The sequence below is a fragment of the Lepidothrix coronata genome, unplaced genomic scaffold, assembly GCF_001604755.1.
Source record: "Lepidothrix coronata isolate B3197 unplaced genomic scaffold, Lepidothrix_coronata-1.0 Scaffold74, whole genome shotgun sequence".
NCBI lineage: Eukaryota > Metazoa > Chordata > Aves > Passeriformes > Pipridae > Lepidothrix > Lepidothrix coronata.
The window spans coordinates 2,329,368-2,351,959 of record NW_016690254.1 but is presented as its reverse complement, the minus strand read 5'-3'; the positions used below and the strand labels follow the sequence as shown (position 1 = coordinate 2,351,959).

The 22,592-nt window shown below is 38.5% G+C and overlaps 1 protein-coding gene across 4 annotated transcripts in view; it reads left to right on the top strand.

Annotated features, from left to right (window-relative positions):
• The window catches only part of DIP2C (disco interacting protein 2 homolog C), a 310,204-nt gene that overhangs the window by 278,879 nt on the left and 8,733 nt on the right, over positions 1 to 22,592 (top strand). For 2 of the 4 annotated variants that reach the window (XM_017819401.1, XM_017819399.1), the window contains 5 exons: positions 2,334 to 2,363; positions 4,047 to 4,108; positions 19,759 to 19,816; positions 20,923 to 20,997; positions 21,864 to 22,038. In XM_017819401.1, the coding sequence (XP_017674890.1) occupies positions 2,334 to 2,363; positions 4,047 to 4,108; positions 19,759 to 19,816; positions 20,923 to 20,997; positions 21,864 to 22,038 (400 nt within the window). The remainder of the gene's footprint in view (positions 1 to 2,333; positions 2,364 to 4,046; positions 4,109 to 19,758; positions 19,817 to 20,922; positions 20,998 to 21,863; positions 22,039 to 22,592) is intronic. The other 2 variants (XM_017819402.1, XM_017819400.1) reach the window with 1 other exon arrangement.

Sequence of the window (22,592 nt, the reverse complement as noted above, 5' to 3'; positions counted from 1 at the left end):
AGGTGCCCATCTTGGGGTACGATTCATCACTATCAGGAGACACTTCTTACCTTATACTACATGCTTTCTTTTTTCATGGCTGAAGTTATATGAAGTGAACCCTTTCCTCTTTGTCTAGCAAAGGAATCTTTGTTAGTCAGTTTAAGGATTAAAGTTAATACTTCTTTTTACTTAGTGATAGATTACACCTTTTGAGCATCTTCCATATTAAAAGTAATAAAGGGTAGGTCTGCGAAGAGTGCAGCAGGAGACCATGCACTTTGTCAGAGGTATGATTCACATTTAGCAATGTACTATAGCTCTGGATGAGTTCCCTCAGATTCTGTTTTCCCACCTTTACTATGAGTCATGCCGCAAAGTTCTTTTCACAGCTCCAGCTGCTGTGCTTGTGTATGTGAGATTGCCAAGTGTACACCAAAAATTCCTTTTCTGAGCATCACTGGAGCAGAAGTAGACTCAGAGTAAACACTGAGACCACATCCTTAGATATCTAAACAAACCCCAAAACAATAGTTTTTTTTAAATTCCTAGGACTTCTGATTGCCCTAATTCCTGATTTTTAACTCTGGGGAGGGAAGTAGGGGAGAGCGTGCAGCTTGGCCTTTAACTTCAGTGGAAATTAGTTGTGGACTGAATCCTGGCACGTGGTCAGCCCTACAGCCCTACTTGTTGGGGTAGTTATTCAGGCAGTTAGACCTGCAGTGTTTTCCCAGAGAATAAAAAGAATAAAAGCCTGGCATATTGAAGAGGTTTGCACAGACCCAGGGATGGTTCACCAGTGACAGCCTATGCATGGGCAGGAGATTTATTTAGTCCAAGAGATGTGACTTATGATATACTTGTTTTCAGACAGAAAATTATGTTTGTCCCATTCTGTTTCCTTGAACACTACCCAGCATATCCTAAGTAAGGATCAAATACACCCGAAGTTGTGTTGTTTCTTTCCTGTTACCAGCATTACAAATGCTCTCTGTCTCGCAAAATAAATGTACACAGGCAAATCGAGTCAGTCACTCTGGTCTTGGCTAAGACTCTTCTTCTTTTGAAATGCTTTCAGAGTATCCCAGCTGCAGCTGGCTGCAGAGGGTCATGGCTCATACTTCAACTGCTCAAGCCATTCTGTAGTTAGGAGCCGTATAAGACTCTGGTACTCTCAAAGTCCTTTCTGGGACCTGCAGTGTAGTCACATGCAATGAATTATGTAACTGCTGGATTTCAGCAGTTCTCCTGCATTCTTGCAGTTACACTGCAGTGTTCAACCTGAATTATTAGCAATACTATTTTGGGGCATCAGTGTAATAAGCAGATCTGTCCTATTTTTTTAAATGCTTCATCTTCCTCTGCATCCAAAATAAATCTATTTTAAGATGCTGCTGTGGCAGATGATGCTGCAGTTTTTAACTCTGCTGGCATTCAGAAGTTTGATGAGAAGGATGTGGGATGCTGGTGCTTTCAGAGCTGTTTGTTTTCACAAGTTGTAGGGCAAATCCTACTGCAGCCATCTGCTATTAGATGCTCTTCATGATAGTAGTGGCTTAGGACTAGTCACCACAGAGCTTTTTGTTGTCTCTTTGCTGCATTATCATTCGTGGTGGAGTACTGATGGGTTTTTATCAGCTTTTAATTTTACTCTTCTTTATATGTATTACACTGTTTACCATAGAAAATAGATTGAGAATGAAGAATTATTGGGCTATGAAGTGACTCCATTTATTTATGGTCTTGTAGTTAGACTGTGCACGAAGGCTTTATTTTACTTCACTTTAGGATCAGGTTAATCTGTATGCAAGAAGGTGTAAGTATCTTTCTCCATTGTATACTAATCTTATTTTTTTCCAAAAAGAAAGCTTACCTTTGATTTCCAGAGGACATCGCTTACAAACTTCTATTAGTAGTGAAATGGCAGACCTGGAACTCAATCTCAATGTATGTGCATTAAAATAGCAGGGCCACAATATTTAATAACTTCAGGAACAAAAACAACAAAAAACCCAGTATTTTAGACACGTTTTCCACTAACAACATTGTCTGTAGTGTCCTAAAACCATTTAAGTCTGTTTGTCCAAGGTTAGCAGTCTACAGCTGTCTCTTCTGTTGCTCTACTAAAATGTTGACACCTCATTTTTTACTTTTTTTAACCTTTAATGGTATAATGGTTAATTTGTAAAATTCCTGTATTTGACATTGTTTTTCTTTTTATTTTACTCCCTGCTTTTTGCATTCTCCTCTTTTTATTTTCTCCCACCCTTCATTCCCATTTTTTTATTATTATTTTCGTCTTGTGTTACCTTCTTTCCTTCTCTCCCTTATCCCTGCTATTCCTGCTGCTATAGCCTCACAGGCTGGGGAAGCTGGCCGAGCAGGTAGGGGATTTTCATGTTCCCTCAATACCCACCTATCAGCTTCCAACAGTGGGACAGACTAGAAATTGAGTCTGGAGATTTGGGGATTTTCAGATCCTTCTGTGAAATTATAAATAAGTCCTGGATGCAGGTTTCATCAGATATTATCTGTCCGTTGTAACTATTTCATTCACTCTGAAAATAATAAATACCATAGTGATTGTCTTTGATTTTCAAACTTGACTGTTTCCATTATTTTACAAATCAATTCAGGTTTAGTTTTATTTTTAAAAATAACCAACTTTTCCTTGGTTTTGTTTTTTTCTTTTTAACATTGCATATATTTCAAATAAGCTCTCCACTCAGCACTAGTCTGTTACACTGCTGAGTTTACTAGTAGACTGAAAATCGTGTCGTTAATAGCTAGAGAGGATATTGTATCTTGTATTGTGTATAACAAGCTAAAGAGGCTAACATGCATGTGCAGCTCTATTACTCTTGTTTTCCTCTGGTGGTGGGTCATAATCAGTACCTGTACAGTAAGTATCAGTTGGTAGTGGTAACTCTTTTCCCCTTTAGATACAAAAATTAGCTATTTGTGGATGTCTGTTGCGATTTTTGGTGCTCAAAAATTGTGAAACTATCAGCCAGCACTGCAGAAATGTAAAATTTAGCCCTAGATATTCCTATTGTGAAGAATTATACTCTACAATATGTCTCAAATGGGACAGAAATCACGAGGAGTTGATGTTGCCTGCTATTTAAAGTACTAAACATCTAAATAACTGATAAAGGAGTTTGTGCACCTGAAGTTCACCAAGGTTAGGTTAATTCCTCTGCTGAAAAGAAGATTTCCAAGTCCCAGTGTTCCAAAATGGAGTTGTGCTTTTCTTCTAGCTTTCTGCTTAGCAGTAGCATGAGGTTTGCAGCAGAGAAAAGAGCCCTAGCCTGCAGCATTGAGAATTCACATGATGTTCAGTGGTGATGAGTTTGAAGTTTTGGATAAGGGCATATCATAGCAGGCTACAAAACTGCAGAAAATCTGTGGGTGGAAAGGCCTAAAGACTGTATCATCTCTGCATGGAAGGAAACTAAAATTAGTCTGCCAGTTTTCAAGTAACTAAATATTGTGACATAAAGCAAGGGTTTAAATTATGCAGTGGAAGACTGAAAAGGAACAGAATAATTGCTTACAGACCTTCAGTCCAGATTGGTTCATGTCATGCGTGCTACCTTTACTATCTTTAGCTTCAAGTATATTCTCTGTTGCATGTATGGAAGACTTTCAGTAAACCATGCTTCACATTCCTGACCATGTGCTTCTGCCATTAAACTGTGTCTCCTCAGCAATTTCCGCCTTCCTTTATATGGCAAAATGTGTTTAACATGTTTTGTATGTATCCATGTGCTGATTACTTGGCCTTTTGTAGCAAATAAAACCTATGTTGACATGTGTTGGTTCAGTAGTTTGACTGCTTGATGTTTTCCCGACCCCCAAGGTAACATGTACCTGACGGTAGGTATGTTTTCCAGTGCTTGTTCTGATTCTGTAAAGCTGAGCTTTGACTGATGAATTGCTTAAATATAACTTGTCATTTGATTAGCATAATTAGCACTGGAATTAACGTTTGGTTATCTGGGGGGGTAAAACTCTTTTCTTCTCCCAGCCTTCAGGTTCTGATTAGCTGATGTTGTTGTTTACAGGGAACATCTGGACCAGATCCCACCACAGTGTATGTTGATATGAGGGCACTGAGGCATGACAGGTTGGAACCACCTTTTTCTTTTTCTCTAATACACACAATTAACAGACTTTCTAACAAGGAAACCACTTACAGCACACCTCAAAGACCCTGGAAACCTTTGTAATTCTCATTTTGTTCTAACTCCCACCAGCAAGCAGACAGAGACATTCTGTGATTCTAGGATTCTGTATTAGCTGGTTGGTTAATTTTACCATTGATAAAACTGAAGCATATGACACCACCACTGCAATGACTAATAGGATTCCCTGCCTTTATTGCCATCAGGATTTCATGACACTTGTATTCAGGTAGTGGACCCCAGCCAGTCCATAGGAATTGAAGTTCTGTTGGGCCTCTTAGCTTCACAGAGGTGTTTCTCCTGGGTTGGCAGCTGTTAGACAGGGAGGAGACCACGGGGGGGTTTGGTGCAATTCTTAATGCTGTTGGACTATGAGGGACTATTGGTTTCAGCCACTGTGAGCAACCACATTCTGTATTTGTGGGCATTTTCCAGTTTAATCTTTAGTGTTAGATCTGTACGCAAGAAGTGAGAACTTAGCGACTGGAGAGAAACTTGAGATTTCATGTGTAACTTTAAAAACTACCCATGCACATATATTTCAGTTTTCCAATAATCTGGTCAAAATTATAGCAGGAGTGTCTTTATAAAACTGTAACAAAAGAAAAAGTTTTCTATGAACTCTGGAAAAGGAGAACATTTAGTTAACAGTCCTGGTTCCCTTAAAAAAAAATCATTATCCAAATAGGGCTTTTTTTCTGTTATTTTTCTTTCATCCTTCTTAAAAGCTTAACAGAGAATTTGCTCCCCTTAGGTGAACACCAACTTTGGCTATATCAAAGTGACCCACTCAGCTCGCAGAGTGCAAACCTCAGGGCACTGCAGGCCCAAATTACCCCCTGGGTGGTTAAGTCAGATACACATACACATATTTCCTTGTTGCACATTGAGTTTGGCAGGTAGAAGAAAGGAGCTGCAAGATACTTGACTCACTGTTTCTTTGTTCCTTTTGCACACAATGTTATCAATAAAAACACTTATGTTTGATCTGTCCTTTGGAACTACAACTATTTGCATAACCCAGCCCCAGAAACTTGGTGTTCCTGGAGCAGCAACTGCAGTGCTGTGGAGAGACAGTTTGTGGTCATACTCAACCTAGAAGAAAATAGGCCTTTTCTACAGAAAGAGAAAGCAACATTCACAGTTAGTAAAAATAATAAATAATAAAAATAAGTATATATGTAGAAGAATTAAGATTTACTGTTTATAAAAGTTGCATAAACCATGGGTATAGTATTTCCCTGCCTTAGTATGTCATTGAGAAGTAGGCATCATTATCGAAATCAGACTTTGCAGTGTCTTAATTTATAGTTAGTGACAAGTTCTACAGAACATAAAAGATGATCTTTAGAGTTGGTTCTCATATTGTGGTAATGTAGATTTTAATTTGATGGATTAAAGCTGTGCCTCATTTACCCAATCCTGTAGAATTTAGAATTAGATTCATGGGTCATAAATTAGGGAAGAAAACAACTTTATTTGACAAAGTCTCTTCACACTTTCTGCTTCTAACCATTTTAGTAGAACTGAATGTCCCTAGTACTAAACAATAACTGAAAGATTGCTGTACATCACTGTGAGACCGTGTACTAACAACCCACTGAGTCTTTGCACCCCAAAAATATGAAAAATTTACACTGTACACTTAATGTGGGAAAATGTTTTTCATCATTTACATTTTAGAGTAGGTTTTCCAAAGTTTGAAAAAGACAGAACACAATTTTTTTTTCTTGGCATGATAACACTTTTAGTTGCTTCAAAAAACAGCTGAATCTCTGAAATTATTCAAATCCTAGTCACATCTATAAAAATAATAACCAGTTCGAATACAACTATTTCAAGCTCATCTGGTAATGATGTATTTGCATACTTCACAGCTTAGGAAAATGTCATTTTTTTATAGGAGTTTAGGTCAAAATACCTGTGCTATGTACAATCTGTGTGGAGATCTAGGGGTGGTTGGTCAACCAGATGAGATGATTCCTCCCAGCTCTCACTGGATTTGCATGATTTGCTTCCTAGATGAGGGTGGAGTTTTTCAAACACCTTTTTGTGTGTCTCTGTGTGGTTTTGAGCTACCAACCCATTGGTTTAGCTGCTGGGACTCTGACCATAGTACTGGGCTCACCTGGAAGTTCAGGAAACTTGTACCAAGGGGTGCAACCAGTTGGTCAGTGGCTGGCATCGGTTCTGATACTGGAAAAAGGCTTGACTGCCTGACTGTGAGCATCTAATGCAGTTCTAGATGCTACAGCTGCTCCCGCAGGGTCTCCCATGGAGCTCACATTGTATTTGCTAGTCCTAATGAGATGTCCAAGGCACCCTGTACTGTCTCAAATGGCATTAGGATAGCTTTTTTTTGGAAATTGAGTAGCGTCCTAAAAGCAAGAATATACAGCTCTGGCTTGCTCTTGGTGGCAGGTCATCAGCATTGTTGTAGTTGGCATCTTACTGATTTTCTAAAAGTCAGAGTGTCCTCAGGATGGCCAAGAAAGAGTGAGCAAAGACAGGCAAGTCCCACGTGGGCTTTTAGTAAAAAACAGGAGAAGACTCCTGAGTTATCCACCAAGTGGGTGATATGCCTCTGCACTGCAGTGAAGTGCGGTTTAGAGAGGTTAACTCAGGTCCAAAAAGCAAAGTAGGTGGATTAATGCTTCCTGGTGCATGATCTGGCATCTGCAGGGAGGGCAGAGGCAGCAGAACTCCAGGCATGAGCATCCTGTCAGGTCATTGCTGCATTTCTCTGCCTCTGGGAAAACAATTTTATTCCCATTTCCCCGTAAAAGAGAAAAATGAATAGAATAAATATATACATATTCTTGTCCTGCTATCTAAAGTGCTGGTTTTCAGATCATTCCATCATCATTTTAGGCCAGTCATGTTCTCCTCAGAAAGCTTTTCAAGTGGTTAGGTGCAAGATACCTAAATATGCTAAAAGCTGAGAAGTGCTTGGAAGATAAAAGAGAGAGAGAGAAAGCCCTTTCTAATCATACCAAAACACCCTATACTTAAAAGTTGTTGACTTTGTTAGCATTTGAAGCCTTGTGTACCAGTAAAGATGTACGTTTAAAGCCCAAGTATCCCTCTTATCAAGGTTGTTCTAAAACAATATGTACATATGTTTATAAAATTAAAAATGTCCAGCAAAAAAATATATGTATGATATTAGTAGAAACATTTCATAACCTCCTCATCCTTAACAGTGGATTAGTTCTTGGTAGAAAAGTTATTTAATGGCAAAACAAACCAATTCATCAAACTGAGAATAGACCTCAAGTGATTCCAAAATATTTTTTTCTTTCACAGGGCAAAAACATTTTTAATTGTTCTGCAGCAGGTCAGATTGGATTTTCAAGTGTTTCAACGTATTTGCAAATATCCTAAACCATATTTTCTTTTAGAATCATTCAAAGATGTTTTCAAAATGTTACTGTTTTAATCTGCTAATTTAGATTTCGAAATTATCTTGAAACTAAACTGGTATGAATAAGGAATAAAATAGGATGAAAATCATTGAAATATTTTGACTGTTTTGAATTTTTTTCTCTGATTTTTGACATCAGTATTTCTTTTCCTGTGTATCTATATCTTTCATATTTTAAATGCTGTATGGAAGATTTCCTCAGAAATTTTAAATAGTGAGCTGAAGGATCCATATGGTGATGGCCGAGGGAGATCATTGATCTTCTCCTAAAGTTTCAATTCCATGCAAATCCTGTAAAGATAAACATCCGCTTGCATCCTAATATTCTCCTCTATAGTAAAATCTTATCCATAAAGAAAAAAAAAGAATATAAAAACCATCATTCTGCCCTAACTGGAGCAAGAAAAAATCTACTTTGATATCAGAGTTTATTTTAAAAGGACAGGAAAAGTACAGGGTGTATTTGTGTTCAAGTTATTAATTTTTGAGTCTAGCTGTTATTCAATGTGTGCCTTGTGATATCTATATTCTCTCATTTAAATACTCCCACTCCATCATTAGAACAATTATTTTAACCTGATCACCCTCTCTATTTATTAAACAAGCAGTCTGTGGAGCTGCACAAATAGGTGTCTTCTCATGTGGTCGCTGACATTTTCTTGGAGTGATGCAAATTAGTCTATCTCTTTAAAAAAAAAGTGACCTTGTATATATTGAAGTCATTAGCAGACTTGATTTCTCAGGAAGTCATTTGTACATTGTGCTAAGCCTAATATTTTATTTTGGATTTTGGGGGTATTCAGAGACCTTTGAACGTCCTTCGTTGTCTTCCTGAGAAAGGTGATTTCAGAGGATGGAAATTCTGAATCTCATTCCCCAAGAAAAGAGACAACACTTGTAGTGTTTCAAAGATATGAGAAAACAGTTACTTAGGATTTATTTTTATAGATTGCTTATACACTGAGCCCAGACTCAAATCCAGGCTCTGTCAAAAGGAATCAGTTAAGGCTTTGGCTTCATTTTAATATATGCCAGCATTTCAGACTTCATGCAGGAGCAGAAAAATAGCCTTTTATTCTGGCTGTCAGTTGTTTATCCTTCTCCTCTGTATTTTACTGAAACTTTCATGTTGTGTATACATTGTTTTGGGTAATACCAAGCAACAAAGCCACGGGAGCTTTTTTATTTTATTCTCAAACACTTCTATTCCATCTACCTTGAAAAATACTCTTATTACAGAGTTACCAGACAAAAAACTACTTAGCTAAATTGTTGGCTAAGCTGTAGCCACAGCAGTGCTCTGTAGCACAGTCACAGCGTGGAGGAGAACCATTTTATAGTCACATAGTAGGGAAAAGAGATGGGGGGGAGGTGTGTCGGAAGGAGATGTGCTAATGGAAATGACAGTAAAATAGTTACCTTCTGTGAAACTTTAATTGATTAATCATACTTGAAAGCCAATGGTTGCAAAAGAGGAACTTTGAAGAGTGCTCCCTTGATGCTGGAGAGCAGGGCTTTTCCAGCTCCTTTCCAGCCTACAAAACCCAGTTACAGCTTAAAGAAAATCCCAGTCCTCAATTATTCACTGTGTGGGGTCCAAAGGGGTAGTTAAAATCTATTATTACACTCTTTTGACACCCAGCCACCTTTTCCCTTGCAGAGAAATTGGGTAGGGAAAAGGCATAGAGTATTTTGAGATGTAAAGTGCTACATACCTGGTAAATTGTTCAAAACATAGGCACCCCCCAGCATCAGCCTCAGAATGCTTTGCAATAAGCTCGTTTTGCAAATGGAATTGTCAAGTACTACCTCCAACACCACCGTTCTGGCCATCTTGAGCTTCAAAGATCTTCTCATATGGGTGGCTCCAATTCCAAATTTCACACATCACTCATGCTTTTTTTAGGATTGTCTGTTACTTTAGCTGTTTGGGGGTTTTCTGTTATCTGTAGAAACAGTTTTTTTCATAAAAAAGGGAAAAGACTTCCACCGTTATGAAGTCAATAGAGGTAACTCAGTTTGAGGAGTCAATAGAGGAGGAGGACCTGAGGTCTTTAAAATAAAACCTGAGTCCCTCAAAGATACAAGTATGGTAAGAACTGATGCAGTTTGGTTTTGAGGAGTCTGTAGAAATGCCTGGCTTTTGCGCATTTTGCCATTAATTTGCTGAATCTCATTTGAGAGTTTAGGCTGTTTGTCATGGTGTTGGCAAAACCCTCCTTCATGTTTTTACTCAGAAGATACAACCTTTGCCTTTTAGCAGCATTGGGGTTTTTTTCTGCCGTGCAAACACTGCTATCTCAAAAATCCCCTTGGCACTGTTTTGGATCTATGGGAAACAAATCTCCCAGAAAAAAAAGTTAATTTGGGCTGATAAGCATCATATGAACACTTCTCATTCTGACTTGTAGAAGTTCCTGGTCTACCTAGAATGGAGGAAGGGTTCTCTCTTGCTGTTCCTGAGTGTACTGGGGAACAAACTAAGAGACTTGATGTGCTGAATAGTGAGTTATTAGGAATAAAGCTGATGACCTGGAAAACTGAAGAGAAGCAAATATTTTTCAAGGAATTGCAGTGTTTCCACATAAGAATTGAATTATAACAAAATTTGTAAATGTATCTATTTAAAAAGCTTTGAAAGATGCTTCATTTTTCCAGGCACAACACAGCTTCTATTGCAGGGCAGGAGAAAGGCAGAAACATCCAATAACTATGGGGGTGGGAACCCTACAAAGTAATTGCTTTGCTTTCTAAGGCAAGATTACTAGCTATTGAAGTATTTCCTCCCTTGAAGCAGGTCTGTTTCTTCCTTGATAAAGTCATCTTCAAGGGATAAGTATTTTATGACTTTAGTGAAACAGGACAATATGAGTTGGCTCTAAATATGGTCTTTGAGAGAGGATGTGGTTTAGCATACTTTAACTAGAAATCAAGAAATTCCAGTTATATTTCCCTGGAGGGCTTAGGGGAAAGAGAATACTGTTATGTGTACCAAGTAAGACAAAGACAAAGGGAAAAAGAAAAGCTGCAGCTTTCCAGGAAAGTAGGTGAACTGCAGTTGAACATTTGTGTTGTTGTCTGCAAGTGCCATTTACATGTCATTCTTCAAGTACAAGTAAAAGAACTAAATGGAAAATGTTTCCATTTTCCTTTGTTTTTCCAAACCAGTTTTTAACTTCCCAATAACTTTACTGAAATAATTAAATTTCAGTAAATTATTAGGAATTTTACTGTTTATTAAATTTCTATCTCATGAAAATACACCAACATGTTTATTCCTTAAGAGTGTCTGACACGGTTAAAAAATAAAACAATTTCCCATTTCTGGGTGTACTGGGCTTCTTTGGTGTTGCAGGTTACTCTTTCAGTTATGCTTCTCATGGAATCTGGGAATTGATAAAACAATCTGGCTGCTCACATTTCTGAGAAAGATTTATTAAAAAGTCTTCCTTTTTTGTTCCCTACAAGCCATACTTCTTTTTTTCAGTCTCCCAGAGTTTGCCATGAGTCTAGCTGCACAGCTACAGGAGTGTCTTAATAACATGGAATTTCCATTCTTCCATTTTCTTTACAAAAAAATGTATTATGTATTTGATTTTTACAGATAACGTATTCCGAAACATAATCTGTTTTCTCTCACTTTGGAATATACTGCTAATGGAACACTAAACAGGGACTCTTTAAAAATGCCAAAAGTGATCAGCATAGGGTACATTTACTTTTTCAGTAGTGGAGGAAAAAGTGCTGCTTTCCCATACTGCTGCCTTAGAGTGCATTTCACAAGGCATCTGCTTTGGAAGGAAAAATACTTAATGAATACATGTAAAATTTGGAACAAGGCTTTGTAGCTTCTGCAGGCCTAGACACAGATTGTAGTGTGCTGTAAGAGGCGGAGCTGCTTAAGTGCTCTCCATTCCTCTTTCCTTTCCTCTCTTCTCTTGCCAGCCTTTGCAGGAGGACAGGGCTTTTGCCATCCCACATGCTGTCAGTTTTTTGTGACAAATAATTCAGCAGAGGGTGGTATGATGGTGGTTACCCCTGGGAAATGGGCTCTGTCACCTTTGGGACCCACTCCAGCTTGCTAGCCTCAGGCACTCGTTTGGCTCCTGCTGTCAGAAAAGTCTCACTGAAGGAATACTGAATGGTTAGGCTTGGGAAGGAGAGCTCTGAACAGTAAAAGTATCCTTTATTTATGTAAGGGTATGTCACTAACTTGGTTAGAGATGTAATATCCTCTTAAATGGCTCCCTTCAGTAGTCCTTAATACGTTGCCTCAAGCCTCACATAACCTTTTTAGTGTGGCATATACTAGAAGTGTCTGCTTGCAGAGGATGGTTTGCTTAACCAAAGAATCTTGGGAAGCTCAGCCAGTGTTCCCAGCAAGTTTCCTGTGGCAGGACAGTCCCTTTTCAGTGCTTGCAGGTGTACAAGGCACTGCTGCTCGTGGCACTGCTGACCTTTTCTTCAGAGTGCTCATCTGCAGTTTTGATTCAGCTGGAAAAGTAGCTCCATGTTTTAGTGTTCCACGCACAGGAAATGTCCCTGGTTGTTTTTAAATAGAAATTTTTGCAACTTCTTCCCCAAAAATGCATTGTGAGTCAGCTGGTGGTAGGAATTTTGGAGGTTGTACAAGATAAGGGGACAGGTTAAAGAAAAAATATTTGATTTCAGAAGTTCCACCTTTGATTACATCGTGTGAATGTGGAATATGAATATTTCATTGGCAAAGCTAAAATAATTTCCATAATTTGTTAACAACAAATAATCTAATTCCATTAGTTGAGGGCATTTTTCATATCCCAAATTCGTTATAATGAAAGTTTTCCCTATATGTAGAGTCTCTTTCTCTCAATTAGAACTGGGAAGACAAAGGGTTGCAAAATAGAAAAAGCATATTGCATTAAACAGAATTGTCAGATCACAACTGTGATTATGAAAAGTGCTGCAAAAACAATTAGTGATAAACACCATCTCCTGAGAGGTTTGTAATCTGAATAAAAAGGTAACAGCTAGAGCAGTAATTAGGCTTGGTTTTGCAAATGTGAACCTGAAGCACAGAGAAAGGTGATGCTGTGCCTGATGGGGCTCAGGAGGTGCAAGGCAGGAGACCAAATTCTTCAGAGCCCTAGTCCACTGCGTTCTCTTGAAATAGTTGTGTATTGTGCTTTACACAATGTGCAAAGTTAATTTAAACAAATTTAATGTGTAATGAAAGCTGAATATTTTAAAGTACTTCAAGGCTGAAAACAGACATAACTGTGACTTACTTTTTTTACATATTCCTATAGTCTTTTATGATAAAATTGCTATTGCCTTTTTTAATCTGTGAAGCTTTGAGTATTCCCTTCCTGAACCAGAGTTCCTGCCTCATTTTGATCCCTTTGCAGCTTTCTGAACTGTCTTAAATAGTTGTATAACCTTTCCTGCAGCTTTGTTCAGTCATCTGAAGGATTGGAAGCTATTTTCTTTTGACCTCGGGGAATTTGGCACATGAAGTGTAATTTAGGTTTATAGTGAAGTATTCCTAACATTAAAGGAAGTGATTTAGTGCTAATTCTTGTTGATTATCAAATTAACAGGATTAAAATATGTCCTAGACATACATAAGATTTAATGGTTTTTCATTTCGTTGGTTGAAGTTTGCCTCAATCCAGAAGCCCCTTTTCAGTCTCAGTTGTGTTTATCCGTTATCTGAATTTATCATGTCATGTGAGAAAAACTGCTCTGAGGAAATCAGGATGATGCAGGGAAACTTCTTCATTATCTAGATTTCCCCTTCACCCTACGTATTCAGCTGTGCAATTTTCCTATTTTTCTGGTCTGGTTATTTGAACCGTGTATGTCAATTTGGAAGGCAGAGCTTATGTCCTTTGATCCATATTTCCATTTTTTGGTACAATGAGCTAATTGACTTAATTCTGCAACAGTTTATGTAGAAACATTTAGTTCTTTGAGTAAAGAGAAAATGCACTGAAAATCTTGAGAGTCAAAGAGCCCTGACCCCAGTCCAGGATCCCAGTGTTACCTACAGTGCCCATCCTTCTAACTACAGAAAATGAGAACAGGCTGCATCAGCCCATTCCCACCATCAGTCTTATCCAGGCACCATCTCAGCACTGGGAAGCAATATATGTCTGAAAGGTGTTGTTGATGGCAATAGTTCTTAGTCATTTGAGCCAGAACTGGGAAGTCACTGTGGATATAGCAACATAAAGGATCTCTGGCATTAAATGCTTTGCAATTAGATTTTGGTTACAATTTCTAGTGAATTAGGTGTTGTCTTTTTTTTCACCAGGAAGACCATTGTGTTGAATTCAGAAGAGTCAGTTTTGACAGATCTTTTTCAGCTAATTGAAAAGCTGAAGGAAATTTTCCTTCAGCTTAAGGAAAATTTAGAATACTTAGAGTGATCAAAACCCATTACTGTAACTTTTGAGGTTTTGTTCTTGATGGTGGCTAAAGCATTTTCAGTTTGAAGAGTTAATTAACTTAATTTCAAAACAAAACAAAAAACTCAAAACATTAAACATAAATAACCTTTTTCCAACCTACCACATTTTTTTCAGATTCCATTTACAACTTCTGTGTATATTTAACTTTTTCTGTTCCAGTTTAATGCACAAAAATTTTCAAACCATGAATTTCTTTAAGGATAAGAAAATATCCACTTTCCCCCCACAAGCTTAACTTCTAATGTAAGATGACAATCAGCAGGAAAACTTAAGAAATAGGCCTGGAATGAGGCCAGAGACCACTGGCTGTTGCTTTCTGCCACTGAAAGACTGTGGGCAAGGAGGGGACTTATATACTTTGTATTTTCAATCTATATATTAGGTTATATGTTCATCACATCCTACCTGGTTTCCTCTAGGCTTTGTGTTCAAGAGTAGTTACATCCCCAAACAGCCACTGAAAGAAATCAGATGGCAAAATAGCTGGTAGTAAAGAAACCAAAAAGTTGGACTTCCAAGCTGACATGACTGCAAAGTGACATGGTATGAAAACAGACTGCTCCAGAGAGGAGGAAGGGTTGGTGGGGTAGGCAGAGAAATACGAGCTGGAGATGGTGGAAGTGCTCCAGTGCCCAAGCCCAGCAGACAGAAGATGCTGGCACATGGGCAGGGAGAAGGAGAGCAGTTACCATAGCTCAGCTTTGAGGGAATGGCTATAAAGGAAAGAAAAAAGTTCAAGACGTGGGGTTTGGCCAAGTGTTAGGGTAAAAGTCAATCTCTTCAGCTGAGTTATATTGAAAAAGAAAAGGCACACTGGGAAGAGCTCTTTTGAATTGGACGTGGAGAGGTAGTAAGAAATAACAAGAGGAAGCTAAGATTGGTTCATGCCAAGCATTGCAAAGCGAAAAAGGTTCCTGAATTGAAATAAATTCAGCTGAGAAGTAAGCTCTGAAGGGACGTGGAAGAAGCCCCATCATTTGAAATACTGTAACAGGAGCAGACAAAGCACTCAAAAGTGCACTGCAGGGAGCAATCTTTTTTTGGCAGAGAGCAAGACTTGGATGACCTCATAGCTTCTTTCCATCTCTATTAGAATCACAGATTCCAAAGTCTTTCTCAGAACCACAGCACAGCCAGCTTTGAAGGATTGCCCAGTTTTGGCCCTGTAGTGTTGGTTGGTACCACTCCACACACGCCAGCCCCTGCAGATTCCCAAAGCAATATTTAATAGCTCTGCTGACAAACTCTCTGATTAGTGTGAAGTACTTGCAAGCTGTGCAGTATATTTTGGAGAGTTTTCATCACCAAAATGGACCAGATCTAAAAAGGAGCATAAGCAAAATTTACAGTTTCGTATAAGATAGTTGGGCAGAAAGACATCATTACTCTATTTCAAGAGCCCTTTGCTGCACAGTGATTACAGTGCCCAGTTAGCTATAGCTGTCCAGTTTTTGTTCTGAAGTCAGATTTCATTCCTACTTTTCTATAGTAAGTGTTTGGTTTAAAGATGAAATCTGTTCAATATATTAAATTGTAGCAAGAAAAGAAGTTTGGCATATACTGGTGGAGTAGCTGTATTCCCTATTAAAACCTGGTAGCCAGACTTTGAAACATAGGCAGCTTTCTCAACTGTACAGATCTCTTTTTAAGAAAAAATTCTTAAGGACCAGTGGAAAAGAATTATGAAAAATATACTCTCCTATACTATTCTGTGTAAATATTACAGATTCATTGCATATCATCATTGCTTATGGCTTTGCAACAGTGAAACAATTCTTAATTCATCTTCTCTCTCTCTCCTTCAATCATACATTTTGGTGGGAGAGAAACCCCGTGTCTGCCCTAGATTGGGTCTCTCATTTATGTTTTCCCTCTCAGCTTGGCTGCAAACCACCAGAAGGTGCAAAAGTATCTTTCACGCCCAAAGGCAGCATGTTTTCTCCCATCCACTTGATTTTCAGGCTCTTTGCCCAGTCTGGCTCTACTGCCACGTTCTCCTCTGCCCTTCCCAGCAAGACTTGAAGGCAGCAGAAAGCAGTGGGAAGGCTTTGTACTCACTTCGTAAGAGGCTGTTTTCACTCCTAACAAAGAATGGCTGGAGCACTGCAGAGAAACAGGACTTGCCCTTTCTGGACCTCTGCTGCCTGGGAGCACGTTATGATTATTTGTGAATTTGGAGACGATTTGCTAACATTGTCCTAAGGAGACTGTAAGGAGCTGTAATTCGGAGAGGTTCTTATTAGGGGTCTGACAGGGTATTCTCCGTTTTCAGTTTGCCTACCAGACCAATTCTTAATCATCAGACCAGCCTTGATAGTGATGCTGTTCACTTAGAAGGGAAGCAAAGAAGCTCTCAAGTGTGTCTACTGTCTGTGTTTGTTAGTGGAAAAGTGGAAATCTCTTGGGAAAGAGTGGGAACAATTGAATATTTTATGCTGAGGCACAGTAAAACTAATTTTAAAAATTATTGCCTAATAGCCATAATTTATTCACAGTATCTAATCCCAGTAGATTTAATAAGACTATTACAGATTTAAAATTAAATATGCAGATAAAAGCTAGTAGCATCAGAATGTCATGTCTAACTTATATTTTTTTGAAATCTCTTTGTGGCAAAATATCTTTTATTAGTTTGGATTTCTTAGAGGTTTAACAGCATGTTCCCAAATGGATTGTGAGCTTAGCAGAAACTTTTTAAAAAGGAATCCAATGGTTTGAGTGCTAACAGGACCCTTGCAGAAAACCTCCAGGAAATGCCGTTTCTATATTTAGTGCACTGCCATGAGAACTCTGTAGGGATTTGAGGTGGTGAGCAAAGAGTGGGAGAGGTTTAACAGAGCTGGAAACTGAGAAATTGCACCTTCTGGATCATCATGTGCTAAAAAATCAGACAAGGCTAAATGAAATAGGTGGAGAAAGAAACTAGAAGACTATGATGGTGATAATAAGAACAAGATGAGAAGCACAGATGCTGAAAGCAAAGAGGAGGTTGTCAGATTTATGACTGTTGATTCATTTCCAGTACTCAATGCCATTGACTATTGAATGTATCACTTCATTATATGTGATTTTTGCTAGGCCTGGAGTTCAGCAACACTTCACGGAGAAAATGTCTTAATGATGGGAAGGGAACAAAGGCCAGCAGTATCTCTGGGCAGCTGGACAGTTCTGACATACAGTTTTCCTGCCCCAGAGGTTTTTTTGCTACTGTTATCCAAATAGAATTGTCTTTAAATGTATCTTAAATTATATAAAGTAGTTCCTGACCTTGGTTACACCATCCCTCTTAACAGTGCTTATGGCTGAGGTTTATTAAATTGTCTTTTTTTTAAGATCATCTCCATTTGACAAATGTTCATAAATAATAGGTAAGATAACTGCCTGTTAAAGGAGGTACCAAGTGGATAAGATGATGACTAGTTCTTCCAAGAATAGCTACCTCTCTGCAAATATCTATTGCAAGATAGAGATATCAGTTGTTTGGAAAAACTCAGTTCAAGACATTTTCTGTTTCTACACTAATATGGATTTTACAGAACAAAGAAATGTATACAAAGGCAGAAATATGTAGGCATTAGTAACAACTGGTTTTTGAAATATTTCATGTCATTTCAATATACAGGGAGTTATTTTTACAACCTTTGCTGAATACTCCTAAATCCCTATGATTTGGCTGCCATTTGAACAGCAAAACAAGTGTGGCTGATGTAGATTACCATTAATTTAACCTTGCACACACACCTTCTAGTGAAGCTCCTGTGAGCTGGGTTTCTGGTGCCCTATATCTGTGTCCCTGGATGAACAGATGGATGTTGTAGCTTCACAGCTTTTGCCGTGAATCCAGTGGGGGCTCTACTGCTCTTCAGCTGGTGGGAGGCTCAGCAGAAAATGTTGTAGAAAACCCAGGCATTTGTGCACACCTGTAGCACAACAGAGGTTTCAGAGAGTAAAACAAGGACAGTGTAAAACAAGGACAATGTAACATTAAAGGTAACACACAGAAGTGGCAATTAGTGCTTCAGGCTCTGTCTGAGAGTTTTGTGGCTGTTGAACAAATGTTGGAAAGTTGTTCCTGTTACACACCTTGCAGGTCAGGCTGTAGCTGCCTAATTGTGCCTGCTCCAGGAAGTGCCCCTTGTAGGGCACTTTACATCCTTTTCATCTCAGAATGACTTGGAAAAGCCATCTGAAATTGCTGGGTATTTGGGTTGTATCTTTCTGCTAGTGTGAGGAGCTGTTCCCACTGATGTGCAATGTCTCAGGGCTTAGCCCTGCCCCATCCATCAAGGTTGAGAGACTTTCTAGAACTGCAGATAAAACACTATTCACTATTCCTCCCTTGACCTCAACAGTCCTATCTTTTATAGAAGACTCTTGGAGCAAAGAAATAGTGGGAAAAAAAAGGGAAAAAAAAAAAAAAGATCTTTTTACGTCTCCTTTATGTTGAGGGTTTGAACTTGCCAAAGCTTTCTTCTTCTCCAAAGGGACTTCAAACTGGGGTCTCTCTGCGTCTCATCTCTCCTTTCCCAAACTGAGCACTGTGGTACTCTGGCTATAAAAAGACCTCAAAACAGTCCAAAAAAGATCTATCGTGACTGCTCCTAACAGACTGCAGTTTTATGAGCAGCTTAACTGGATCCAGGTCTCCACCCATCTGCTCCCAGCTATGTCTTCTTGTCTTCTGGTGTTTCATCTTTACCTTTTACAGGGTTGGTTTTTAGGCATCTTGTATTGTTTTTTTCCTTTCTAGTATCAGGAACTGAGTGGAGGAGAGAGGTAAGAGCAGCTCTTTGGACACCAGTCCAGATTTAGCTTGGTTAAGTGGATTATGAATAATTTTCATGAATGGGAAGATTAAGGTTTTCATGGTTGTTAGAACTTTTAAGTTACTTACTTAGAATACAAGAATACCTAGATGTTACCAAATTTTCTTTGCCATCTGTTGGCTGAGATCATCAGCTATTTTAGGATCTGAAAGTCTCTTCCATTCTAACCTGCTGAGTACTTTGCTAAGGTTAAATGAGATATTTCCTTTCAGACCATCACACCACTAAAGGAGAGATGCTATTCCTGTTGCTTTAATGGGAAAATAATTTCTCTAAGGAAGAGAGAGGACCAGAAAGCCACACTCAGAGAAATAACAGTAGTAATAACATTTTTCATTAAATTATTTTTCTTAATATTAAAATGTTTATCAACCACTGTCCATTGAAAACAATGAAAATATTGCAAATGCAGATTTGAAGCTGAGGCCAGATTATGAGTTATTTTGATATGATTTTGATTTTAACTGTTAGATACTTGTGGAATGTGGTTGCTCACTCAGCTCACATGCTTTTGTGTTTGTGCCCTGGCTTTTATGATGTTCCTTTGGGAAATCAGTATTTTAGATCCCTCTTGTTGTGAATAAATTTTTGCATGGAATTCCATTTATCAAATCTATCAAAACCAAATAAAAGGCACCAACTACATTTGAAGAATTTATTATTTAAGAAAACGTTCACACACATCTTTTTTTCATTATTTTCCCAGGCATAAGTCTTGACTAATATAAAACATTGAGTCTGATTATGTTCTACAGGATATAAGCTTCATCTCTTCCTGAAATAGCATTAAACTCCTCAACCATTAACCATTCCTTTTAGAAATAAATGTTAATGAAAAGCAAATAAACGCAACTATGTATTATGCATATTATTTTACGTGTATTTTACAGAGTTCGTTTAGTCGAAAGAGGATCTCCACATAGTTTGCCTCTCATGGAGTCTGGAAAAGTAAGTACTGCAAGAGGATTTACATGTACCTTTTATAGTAAATGTTTTCACTAAATATCCATTTCTGTTCATTTTTGCATAAAAGTAGTGCTGGGGAAGGCGTTATCAGCTGTGCAGATTGATGTCCTTCCTTTACTGTTGAGGTTACAGCACAACAGTGGTAACTTTTGCGTTACTGCCCTCTCAGAAGCTGTACCTCCCTCTTTTGTGTAAAAATCATTTCCTTCTTTTATGCAAAAAGAAGGTATTTCATCCACTGCATCTCACTCTTGAAACAGCCAGCAAATGTGATACTGGTGCAGGCAGTTCTCTCAAGGTAGACCTACCTCCACTAAGAACTGGTTAGAGATGACCAACACTGAACTCATGGGCTACTGATCACTTGCAGAGGTGACATCGCTGTGGGGACAGGTGAGGACACAGGACCAGCTCACAGAGATGGGGTGCTGCTCTCAGCTCTGCCTCTGGCTGCAGTGTCTGGCCATGTGCTGGTGACCGAGGTCTACAGCTAAGTGTGCTCTGCCTTTGGGAGGAAGAAAACATGCCATCGGTGCTGCACTGAGCCCCTGAGGCACTCCCTGCTCATCGATGGCTCTTGATGCTGTGGATGCTCATCTAAAGCTTTCTGTCCATAGCTCTGCAAACATTAGTAGTCAGAGGATGCTTCCTTTTCTATTTTAAGGTTTTAACATCTATCTCTGCAGTGGTTAAACATCACTTACATGAGATCATCTCATCATCCTGAAGAGTTTGCATAATTCCTCTGGCTTCTTTTTTCAGGCCAAAGGTTCATGTGGGTAGCACTGGGGGGTTTGTCTGTCCTAATGTGTACTCTCAGAGCAACTGGGGCCATTTGGTAGGATTTTTGTATTGTAGATGAACGTTTGGTGGACGACTTTCACAAAGAGAAGTTTTGTCGCACTTCCCAGATATCTCAGAATTTATTATATCTATGGATTATTTTAGTTTTTTATGTTATAAGTCTACTTTAACTTTTTAAGGATTTCTTCTAGTTTTTAATGAAGGTTCTTTGGGGACAAAGAGTCAGAATATGATTGCATAAGCCAGTACCTGCTTTCTTACTACCTCATGTTTTCTTTCAATAGATCCTGCCAGGAGTACGTATCATTATTGCTAATCCAGAAACAAAGGGACCCTTAGGAGATTCTCATCTTGGTGAGGTGAGTCATGAGAACTTGAACTTTGTATGCTCTGAACTAAATTGCAGAGGTAAAGCTATTGTCATGCATGCTAATGATTTCCTATAATACATCTTATCAAATGCCCAGTTAAGAAAATAGTGAATTCTACTGATCTTTATAGTATATAAAGTGTGGAGCACAATATTTATATCATTATTAAAATTGCTAGTAACATACTTGCTAAATGCTAATAATAGCTTAAGTTAAAAGAAATGAAAAAATCTGCATTTGCTAACTGTATTTTATACTTGGTGCTTTGCTAATTCTGATGGAAACTTACATGAAAAGTAAGTTTATTGATTAGTCTAATTTCAGCTAGATGGTTTTCTAGTGCTATTCTCTATAATCATTGTGCTTCATTGCACTGAAGTACTCACATTAACTGAGTTTAGCAAGGCTATATGTTTTTCAAATTTATTTTATTTTTCTACAGTGAGGAAAAAAAATGTTGTTTTCGAGCAGTTAAAAATCTAGTTAACAAAATGAAGAATGTGTTTAGTCATAATTAAAACTACAATCTAATTTGAATGTTTCTGTAAGATTTCATTAATTTGAAATAGTAAAAATTTCCATGGTGCCTTGAGTTCGATGAAATGAACCTTTCCCTGTAGGTCCCTGGGTTCCACCTTTTAAAATAATCTGTCTATCTGGTGTTCATGGAGGATGCTCTGCCGGAGTAAATACACTGAACGAGGAGGGGGGAACTATAGGAAGAGCACTGTGGTCTATAGGCATTTATAGTATTTTCTAGCTATAATTAAAAGTATTTGCATCAAGAATTTTCAATACTGCTTCATTCTCAAAAGCTACTTTAATTAATACCAGTATAATTGCTTTTAACTTAGATATGGGTTCACAGCACTCACAACGCCAGTGGGTATTTTACCATCTATGGAGATGAATCTTTGCAATCAGATCATTTTAATTCGAGACTCAGCTTTGGAGACACACAGACTATTTGGGCTAGAACTGGCTATCTCGGGTTCCTGAGAAGAACAGAACTCACAGATGCAAATGGAGGTAAGAGCTTTCCCATCATCCAGGTCTGTGCAAATAATCTGGATTATTTTGAGGCTGACACCACATCTCTGCACCTGCGGTACCTGACAAGTTCAATCTGTGAAACCTGTAGAACTGCAAAAAAGCCTTAGTTAAAATAATCAGAAAATAAAAGAGAGGGTGAGATTTCCCTGCTTAAACAGTTGCTTTTCCTTTGCTCCCCCTCAGGTGCTATAAATCCCCTCCACCAATGACATTTTGGCACTGTTAATGTGTCCAGTGCTTCAACTTGAAAAATATGAAAGGCAGCTGAAACTGCCATCATTTGCTCTGGCAGTTGTGTCCGCAGGAATGCATTTGCGCAGGTAGAAAAAGCCTGGTGGGAGTCTGAGCCCTGTCCCTCCTGTGACCACCACCTCCTCTCATAATTCCTCTGTCATAAACCTATTCACAGAAGGTGTCCATTTCTCAGATTTTCCTGTCTTTAAACCTGCGGGGCTGGTTACTGAAATGTAACACAAGCAGTAGCCTGCAGGAGAAGCTGTGGGGTGTGGGGGTTTCTGTCAGGAAGGTGC